This window comes from Anopheles aquasalis, chromosome 2 (genome assembly GCF_943734665.1).
Source record: "Anopheles aquasalis chromosome 2, idAnoAquaMG_Q_19, whole genome shotgun sequence".
NCBI classification, from domain to species: domain Eukaryota; kingdom Metazoa; phylum Arthropoda; class Insecta; order Diptera; family Culicidae; genus Anopheles; species Anopheles aquasalis.
In genome coordinates this window covers 67,151,204-67,160,646 of record NC_064877.1, presented here as the reverse complement: position 1 = coordinate 67,160,646, position 9,443 = coordinate 67,151,204, and the positions used below count along the sequence as shown (strand labels likewise).

The following is a 9,443-nucleotide window of genomic DNA, read 5'->3' as shown; positions in this document are numbered from 1 at the left end:
CATTTAAGATTTTCACGTATTCTACGCCTTTTGTGGACTATTTATATATTTGAATGATTGTACAGGTGCGTTTTGTTTGTAGCCCATGGCTATAATTGAAATAAAATACTTGGTTGTCAATAAAGTTTTGGCGACTAGCGCTCATTCTGCAAATCGTATGATTCCATTACCTTAGAAGACGAATAACAAATTGCCATAATACGTTCTGCAAAGAAATTAATAGGACCAACTTTAATCGATATCATGCGTAAAGCGCATCGATACATCATGTTCAGCATCAATCTACTAGCCTTGTCGGTCAAGCATTGTCCATTCGGTGGCCTTTTATGTGAGATGTGCTTTCCGAGCCTAAAGTAAACGTTCGAGGGTGTCCCGAAACGGTGTTAAGGTTATTATCTTTTGCGTGACTATCAATTCCTTTTCTTATGGCAGGAAGCAGCGCACCACACCCAGCTGGGGGTTAGTTAGCACTTCGTTGGTGGTCGTCCGGGCAACGCTAGTAACACGGGCACTTGGATGTGTGCGAATAATACCGCTGGAAGACCTTGCTCAACCTTTTCCCCGTCGTCACGCTAGCTCATCGCAGGATATCCCATGCAATGGTGGGAGTAATGCTGATAGCAACAAGTCATTAGGACGCTCGAAAGGGGATTGGCAATCCTTCCTTTATGGAGCGCTGGCAAACACGACAAATAAGGAGTGGCCGTCGGTTGGCAGTGGAACTAAGGGCTACACAGGCGACTATCCTGACCTGGAGCTAAACCAGCGTTCAGCAGTCACTATCGGACCGCGAGTGGGTCAGCATGGGGAACAAGATTGTAACGTTTTCCGATCAGCAGCTAGAGGACTATCAGGATTGTACGTTTTTCACGAGGAAAGAAATACTGCGTGTGCATCAGCGTTTCCATGAAGCCAGTCCCGACCTCGTACCGTTGGTGATGAATGAGGGTCAGGCATCCTCCATTCAGGTGCCGCGGGAACGCATCGAACGGTTACCCGAGTTGGTCGAGAATCCATTTAAAGGGCGCATGTGTGAGGCGTTTTCGCGCGACGGCGATGGTAACCTTACGTTTGACGACTTTCTCGATCTGCTATCGGTGTTCAGTGAGCAGGCTCCGCGGGATATTAAGGTGTATTATGCGTTCAAAATCTATGGTAAGCTGCTGCGAGCGGTTGGGCAAAGGCAACTGTGTGTATCGGTTCTAGAGATGCTAATTTTCCCTGCTAGACTATGATCGAGATGGTTTCATCGGTCAGTCTGATCTGCTGCAAGTCATTACGGCGCTGACACGCAACGAACTGAGTGTAGAGGAACACCAGCAGATTGTGGAAAAGGTAATCGAAGAGGCGGACGTGGACGGTGATGGCAAACTATCGTACCTGGAGTTTGAACACGTGATAACGCGTGCACCGGACTTCATTTCAACGTTCCATATTCGCATATAGATCGTGCGCTAACCATATGTTTTTTCGTAGTATTGCAGATGTTGTTAGTTATGCTTTTAATAAAGATAATCACGAAAGGAATTAACCAGTTTCGCTTTTCTTATCCGAAAGACAGGGCAAGTAATCTTATCCGAAAGAGAGTGTTTCTCCTAGCTGAAAGTGTTACATTTTTCGTCCGTTACACTTTCAATGGATGGTCGCCGAATTAAAGAATGGATCCGATCCTTGGATTTTCCACCAATTTTTCCCGGAATCGCTTTTTGGCGTTTGTTAGCGGCGTTTGATAAAGAAACTCTCGAAGAAATTAAAGATTCCTTGAAGAAACCGAAATTCTACAGCAGCGATTGATTAAAGGAAGAGTGAACTCATCGTATCCCAGCGAATCTAATAAAGAAAACTTAAATAAAAGAGAATGTTAACAATACCACAGTAACGTATTTTTTTAAATCACAGTTCGTTGAGTTTCAGCTTTGATGAAAGAAAGGAAAAAACTTTCGTTAAAAACCTCCAACAACGGATGTAAACAAAGATTTTCCGGCGATTTTCTGATGTGGTGTAATCAGCGAGTTCGGTGAGCCGAGAAACGTGCTGCGTTTTGTGGAAAATCCTTTTTAATTCGTGTATCTACCCGGGCATACTTACAGCCATTAAATGATTCGCCAGTTCTGGAGTAGATACAAGGTTTGCATCATCTTCCCGGCTCTTTCGCTCGGTGCAATTTGGTCCGATTACAACTACACCAGGCAGTGGAAGAAGCGGCAGCTCTTGGAGCAGCAAAATCAACAGCAACAACTCGAGCTTCAGTAGTCCTGCACCGGAACCAACAATCACGATGATTTTCGGACTGAACAAAAGCTACCTGTGGGGCGTGTTGCCGCTGATCGGCTACGGATTCGGCATGTTCCTGGACAACAAGGAAACGGAGCGGATGACGCTGTTCCGCGACAAGAGCGCTCTGTACGGGCGCGTGCTGAAGGAAGGCGAGAAACCATCCTGGCCCTGAACGCCCGGTGCGCACGTTGTGCCCCGCTAATGCCGTTATTATGTTAGTAATGAGAATAAACTGATATTTGGTTTCATTCAACCAGCAGTCCCTTCTGATTTCTTCGATGCTCCCTGCGGTACCGGTGATGACTGCTCAGTGTTCAGGCATAACGCAGCTAAGCAGAGATTCTTTTGGGCATCTTTATGGAATATATGGTCATTTCCAGACGCCCCATGCTCCAATTTTCGATTAATTTTCCATTTTTCCGCCGAGATTACGCAACGATTTTACCTTCGGCGAGATGTTTGTAAACAAAGCGTTGCTTGATCGGCAGGAGATGTGCAAATTATTTTCTTGCTTGATGTGGATTCGAGCTGTCCGGACGACTTTTTTCCAAAAAAGAAAAAGCAAAATCATCCGTGTTTTGAGTCATTTCCGATCATCTTCAATTTTGTCCCCTGCTTCCCACAAGGCCCCAATTTGTGATTGCTTCTAGTTGCGAAAAAAGAGTGCAGCCAACATGTTCCGCACATCCATTTTCGACAAAAGCCTAGGTAAGTTGGGAAAGGGGCAACTCTCGGAATGGGTCACACGAAACGGGAAGTAATGTTTGTGTTTTCTCCTTGGCCTGGTTTCCGGGAAAAACAGAAAATGCCACCAGCAACCTTAATCTGGAACCCGACTGGCAGGCGATACTGGTCATTTGTGATACGATCCGACAGGGGGACGTAAAGTAAGCCATCCTCAGCAAGCTGCTTCCGGAGCTTCCCATCAAGGACGTTTCACCTGATACCCGTTCCTCTTTCCAGCGCAAAGTATGCGGTGCAGGCACTGAAGAAGAAGATGGCCTCACCTAACCCAATCACGGCCCTGTACGCCCTGCTGGTGCTGGAGAGTATGGTGAAGAACTGTGGTTCTCCGGTGCACGACGAGATCGCCAACAAGGCCAACTGCGAAATGTTCCAGAATCTCGTGAACAGCACGAAGCACGAGGAGGTGCGAGCGAAAATGCTCGAGTTGATTCAGACCTGGGCTTTCGCGTTCCGTTCCACCATCAAGTACCGCTCGATAAGGGTAAGCAACAACGCAGGGCAGGATAACGGGGTGATGGGTGGCGATGAGTTGGGCACTCGTAACGTACGTGGTGCGCATTTGCATTCAGCAGTTGTTTACTGTCGCCCAGCTCGAGCGGATCGTTCCCGGGTGCTGTTTGTTGTGCGGCCAGTGTGTGTTGGTGGTGTGTAATTGAATTAGTGCCACGGACACAGGACTGTGACTCATCGCTGATAAGCTTCAGATGGGGGTGCGTCATGGCCAGAAATGATTTATATTTTACCTAGCACCATCAATCGGGCCCCCGTGAAATGAGCCAATTTTGTGCATTTCACTGTACTTTATTGATTTAAGCGCACAAAGAATCATCATACAAGTATCCTTTGTATTGGTGACAAAGGAAGAGATGACTGTAAAGTGCAGACGACCAACTCGAGTAATGGCTCCACGGGTTAATGTGAATTTCTGATTTTATGGCCCTTCGATCATGGATTACGTTGATTTATGTCATCAAGACTCGTTAGCAGTTTAATCAATCAATCAATTGTCCCGGATGCTAACACTATTCTCTCTTTCTCGCCGTAGGATACGATGAACATTCTGAAAACGGAGGGCCACAAGTTCCCGGAGCTGAAGGAGGCCGATGCCATGTTCTCATCCGACATCGCACCGGACTGGGTGGATGGAGAGGTGTGCCATCGCTGCCGTTCGCAGTTTACCTTCACCGTGCGGAAGCACCACTGTCGTAACTGTGGCCAGGTGTTCTGTGCGCTGTGCTCCTCGAAGACGAGCACGCTGCCCAAGTTCGGCATCGAGAAAGAGGTGCGCGTATGCGACGGTTGTTTCGCGCAGCTCCAACGTCCAACGGCTACGCTGACGAAAAAGTCGACCGAAGAAGAGGATCTGCCGGCCGAATATCTGACGAGTTCGCTGGCCCAACAAGCGCAAGGACCAGCGCGTAAGACGGACGAAGAGCTACGCGAAGAGGAAGAGCTACAGTTGGCGCTCGCCCTTAGCCAGTCGGAAGCGGAAACAAAGCAAGCGCAAGCTCAAACGCGTCGTGCTCCCACGTTCCACAAGTCACCGTCTCCTGAACCGCAGGTGGCCGCTACGGTTGCGGCACCGATCAAGCGGAGCCCATCGCCAGTCGAAGAACCACCGACCGATCCGGAGTTGGCTCGTTATTTGAATCGCAATTATTGGGAACAGCGACAGATGATGGAATCACCGGCCTCCCCGTCCGCTCCCAGTCCCATGCCAAGCCCAATGCCCTCCTTGCAGCCGAGTCTGTTGCTAAAGGGCGCTCCGGAGGATATAGAGATTGATGATTTTTCCAACTCGATGAAAACGCAGGTAGAGATCTTTGTCAACCGAATGAAATCCAACTCCAGCCGTGGTCGAAGCATCTCATGCGACAGTGCCGTTCAGACGCTGTTTATGAATCTGACCTCGCTGCATGCCCGGTTGCTTACGTTCATCAAGGATATGGATGATAAGCGGATGTGGTACGAGCAGCTGCAGGATAAGTTGACCCAGATCAAAGACTCCCGGGCGGCACTGGATGTGCTGCGTCAGGAGCATCAGGAAAAGTTGCAGCGCATCGCCGAGGAGCAGGAACGCCAACGGCAGCTGCAGATGGCCCAGAAGCTGGAGATAATGCGCAAGAAGAAGCAAGAGTACCTGCAGTACCAGCGGCAGGTCGCACTACAGCGTATACAGGAGCAGGAGCGGGAGATGCAGATGCGCCAGGAGCAACAAAAGGCTCAGTACCGCATGGGAACGGCTTTCCCATTCATGCCTGCACCAGGCCCTGGACAGCAGGGACCACAGGGCTCACCAGTACACGTGGGCATGCCTGGACCGTACCCAGGGCCCGCCTATGGCTATGCTCCGATGCCACCAGCCAACGGTACGCTTCCTCACTATCATCCACAGCAACAGCCTCAGCAACCACCACAACAGCAACAACAGCAACAGCAGCAGCAACAACCTCCTCCGCAGCAACTGTTCTCACCACAGCACGCCGGTCAGTACGCAATGCCCGGAGCGACTGCACCGGGGGCTGAGGGAGCACCGATGCAGGCCGGTCCCGGTATTATACCGCCGGGAATGAATGTTATGCATGGACAGGTACCGCCACCGGGTGCAATGGGTATGCCTGGTGCTCCTCCTATGATGGGACCACCGCCACAGCAGCCTCCACAACAGCCACCGGCGATGATGAGTGGTCCACCGGTCCCAATCCCGGGTTCCGAGCAACCGGCGGGTCAACAACAGCCGCCTCCGATGCCACAACAAATTCCCCAACATCCGCAGCCTGCTGCTGCAGTTCCAGTCCCTACGCAACAGCCACCGCCTACTGCTCTTCCATCCGAACCAACACCGGTACCATCACAACCGCAACCATCGGCCACTGCACCGGAGCCGGCAACGGCTGAGCTAATAAGTTTCGATTAAGTGAACCACTGGCATCTTGACTGTGCCCCTCCTTTGGCTTGGCCTGTTTAACTATTTGCTAATATACTCCGTTGGTTAATAACCGCGTGTATCCTCCTAGCTGTGTCGCTATGCATATTCCCGAATAAATGATTAGATATTCTACTCTCTGAAAAGTGCCTTCAAGATAGCGATTAATATTCTTGAGAACACGTTTGAAAACGACCCCAATAACGATAACAACGAACGCCTTAGATAGTTACGGCTATATTATTGTTTTTCATCCTTCCTATTACCATTCCGTCAGCAATCACGTGTGAATCATTCTACTCGCATCCTTTTCCGTTTGTTTGTTTTCATCTTCTCTTCGTGCTCGTGCTTATCGTTCGCTAGAGTCGTTCGGTGCGGCACTTTGTCTTGCAAGCAGCCTCTGAACCGACAAGAGCAACGGCGGAGATAAAGGGTTTATGAACGATTCCAGTCACGGAGCGCATAACTTTCACGCCCTCGGCGAACGGCTGTCCACGTAGGAAGCACGTTTCATCGGACCAGACGAGCTTCGCAAACAACTCCACTAAGGGGTCAAGTCCATTCTCTTTAGGATCGTAGTCCTTGAGATCTGTCTGCGCACGGCCATTGACAGCGTGTGCAAAATTCTGTGCTAGAAACGGGACGCTTTACTGTGTATATCTGTGCGAAAGAATCGGCACGATCCATCAGACCACTTCCCGTACGTCGCTCGTCGGATTGTCGTCGATTGTTCTGGCGCCAGTAAGCACACACACAGGACACAGGAGATGCTAATCGGTGGTGCGCTTTTATGGAGTTGTAGTCATTTATGATTAACTTTGCAGCGGTTTACGGAGCTCATACAGAACGGCATATGCAGTAAAAATGATGCTGTTCGACAATCAGTTCAGCAAAGTCCATCTCCAGAGAGTGGTTTCTCCCGTAACGCTAGTCCTGTGGGAGCGATAAGATTGATTTATTGGCCGATTACTTACAAAACCACTCAACGATCGTGCAAACAGCGCGATCTTCACTACGAGAAATGCCAAGGCAGCATTTCTTCTTCCGTCGCTACGCAAAGCTCTCATCTCAGTATGCCTAGGTACGTAAAACCCTTTTGCCAAGCGGCCCACTGAATGGCTCACTTCGATAAGGTTAAAGTAGTAACCGTCAAGAATCTAAGCACCGCAAACGCGCCGCACCTTACCCCCGAAGCCAATAAATCAAATACCGTTCGAAATGGTTTGGAAACACACCGTGTGCCGCGTGCCGCGTGCCGCGTGTGTGCACGAACGAATGGGCACGCGGAACCACGAAATTAGGCAATAACTGGCCACATCGGCCACAGGAGAGTTAAGTCAATGCTGCACCGCACTACCCAACCGGCCCAGTCGGTAGTGGTGCTTCTGCGCAAACAGCTCAAGCAAGCACGAGCGGGGTAGTAGTAGTTGCTCGTCGTGTGAGGTTTAGCACCAGACCAGCGATTGACAATTTTTAAGGCTGCTTCATCACACAACACCCTTCCCATGTCCCTACCTGCTGGGTCTCGTTGCACCTGTGAGTGCGGCATACCAGCGAGATGGTTGCTTCCATCGCATAGCAACCTCACCGTCACCACAACGTGGTAGAGTAGGCTGCTGTACATTGAATGCGGTTTTTCCTGTTCACTATCGGTGGAAGGTGGAAGGCCTCTGGGTTTGCTGTAAACCCCCCAGTACGCAGCAGCATGCCAGCTGTGTCACCAATGCGCACCATGCGCGTATGTGTGCACAGATCTTGCAAAAAGGGTTTCCAACAGGGTTTGCTGTTAATCAATGGAACGGTTCGCGCGCGGTTTCGGCGCGATCTCCGATCTCGCTAGCCACTCTACTCCTCTTGGTTCTGGGGGGACGTACGGGGCCACATTAGACCGAGGTGATCGCGATCGTCGATCGGGTACGGAGGTCCCGGCGTCGGCTGTTTGAAGTTGAGCAAGCCGAGAGAACACCACACCACATCGGGAGCTGCCACCAGCTAGCTGGAGGATGAAAATGGAAAGTAGTTTTGGGCCGTTTTCCAAGACGACTCCTGCGCTATAGGCTGATGCTGGCGGGAGGCCAGTCTTCGTCGACAGTTCTCGAAGTCTGCCACCGAAACGTTTTGCAATCACGTCGGGGGACACGGATACCCGTGGCCATACTGTATCCCTCCCTCCCGGCCCTACCTGGTGGCATACACTTCCTAATTGAAACGAATGACCCGGTGCAAAAGTTGGTGCAATCTCGGGCTGGCAAGAATCGTGGTGGGAAGGCACAAAAAATGTGTAACTAGCGTTTTCGTCGTCGTCGTCGTCGTCGTGGTCGAAACGGAAACCCGTTCCGATACGGTTGCTCGTGGCCTCATTTGCGCTGGCCATTAATTGAGATGACAAGCGTCCGTTGGGACGCCGGAGTGACCACTGTTGGTGGTCTAAAAAGTTCAAATGGACGCAGTCTTTAAAAGGACCGTTTAAGCACTTCTAAATGATCGTCACAGCAACACGTGTCATCTGTTGGGCAGTGAATTGATACGGGGTGTTCCAAGGGGCTAGGGACCATGATCGGATCCTTTAACTTAACCCGAGACACACACGTGGCCGGTGGCATTACGCCATCAAACCATCATAGGCCCTTTGCTGAATGATCGTCCGGATTGCCACCATTAAATTAAAATGCTTAAATGCGGCCTCATGCCCCGTGCATCTGCATCGAACGGGAAGCGCGTGATCCCCTTCTTGTCAACCGGACCGGATAATGAAGATTTAGCTAGCACGTTCTAAGGCACTCCAGCACCAGCGGGTTCGGTGGACACTTGATGGCGGTTAGTGGCACGCACGCGCATCCACGATCTAATCATAGGCATTACGAAGCCCCTCTCCCCAGCCCTCCCCGCTCCCCGCGAATCAATCTCTTGGTGGGGGAATCACGCCCTTTCCTACGATTAGAAGGTCATCGGCGTTGTTCGCCGTCGATCGCCATCATCGTCCAGTGCTTTACTTTGTCTCTCGAGGTCTCAGACTGCCGGGAATCGCTTTCCACGGGTTTGGTTCCACGGGTTTGGAATCAATCTCTTGGTGGGGGAATCACGCCCTTTCCTACGATTAGAAGGTCATCGGCGTTGTTCGCCGTCGATCGCCATCATCGTCCAGTGCTTTACTTTGTCTCTCGAGGTCTCAGACTGCCGGGAATCGCTTTCCACGGGTTTGGTTTTTTGCGCGCGTATGCTGCGCTGCAACAGCATGTCGAGCTGACGTTAATAGCTCCATTTTTTTTGTCCGCTTTTGATAGGCAGGTGTATCGAAACCGGACCGCACTGGCCAGTCGTGAGATACTGAAGCTTGGAACACTTGATATTTGGCCGCATTCTTTTACTCATTGTAGCGCTCCTTGGGGTCGCTTTGCTACTCTGTTGGTGTCTTTTTAAAGGTTTAATTACTATTATTTTAGTGATAAAAAATTCGTCAAAATCGAACCATACCTTCAAAAAAAATCTGCAC

General features: G+C 50.4%; 4 protein-coding genes across 11 annotated transcripts in view; all 4 read left to right on the top strand.

Moving 5' to 3' along the window:
• The window catches only part of LOC126572972 (inositol-pentakisphosphate 2-kinase), a 72,187-nt gene extending 72,034 nt beyond the window's left edge, over positions 1–153 (top strand). For all 6 annotated transcript variants that reach the window (XM_050232721.1, XM_050232722.1, XM_050232726.1 and 3 more), the window contains one exon: positions 1–153. This exon is cut by the window's left edge and continues 1,161 nt beyond it. The gene's annotated coding sequence lies outside the window, so the exon portion shown is untranslated.
• The window catches only part of LOC126572981 (calcium and integrin-binding family member 2), a 6,699-nt gene extending 5,253 nt beyond the window's left edge, over positions 1–1,446 (top strand). The window contains exons 2-3 of one of the 2 annotated variants that reach the window (XM_050232736.1): positions 803–1,155; positions 1,229–1,446. In XM_050232736.1, coding sequence (XP_050088693.1) covers positions 804–1,155; positions 1,229–1,446 — 570 coding nt within the window. In that variant the 5' untranslated portion in view covers position 803. Of the gene's footprint in view, positions 1–618; positions 1,156–1,228 lie in introns of those variants that run through there. The other variant, XM_050232737.1, reaches the window with a different exon arrangement.
• A 545-nt stretch (positions 1,447–1,991) lies between these two features.
• Positions 1,992–2,530, top strand: LOC126572989 (uncharacterized). The gene is made up of 2 exons (XM_050232745.1): positions 1,992–2,017; positions 2,091–2,530. The coding sequence occupies exon 2, from the start codon at positions 2,279–2,281 to the stop codon at positions 2,447–2,449; it is 171 nt and encodes a 56-aa protein (XP_050088702.1). The 5' UTR covers positions 1,992–2,017; positions 2,091–2,278; the 3' UTR covers positions 2,450–2,530.
• A 309-nt stretch (positions 2,531–2,839) lies between these two features.
• Positions 2,840–6,096, top strand: LOC126572968 (hepatocyte growth factor-regulated tyrosine kinase substrate). 2 transcript variants are annotated; one of them, XM_050232712.1, is made up of 4 exons: positions 2,840–2,985; positions 3,080–3,164; positions 3,241–3,505; positions 4,070–6,096. In XM_050232712.1, the coding sequence occupies exons 1-4, from the start codon at positions 2,952–2,954 to the stop codon at positions 5,939–5,941; spliced, it is 2,256 nt and encodes a 751-aa protein (XP_050088669.1). In that variant the 5' UTR covers positions 2,840–2,951; the 3' UTR covers positions 5,942–6,096. The 2 variants fall into 2 exon arrangements, with proteins under 2 accessions (XP_050088669.1, XP_050088670.1); XM_050232713.1 differs by lacking the exons at positions 2,840–2,985; positions 3,080–3,164; positions 3,241–3,505 and adding an exon at positions 3,583–3,734.
• The last annotated feature ends 3,347 nt before the right edge of the window (positions 6,097–9,443 follow it).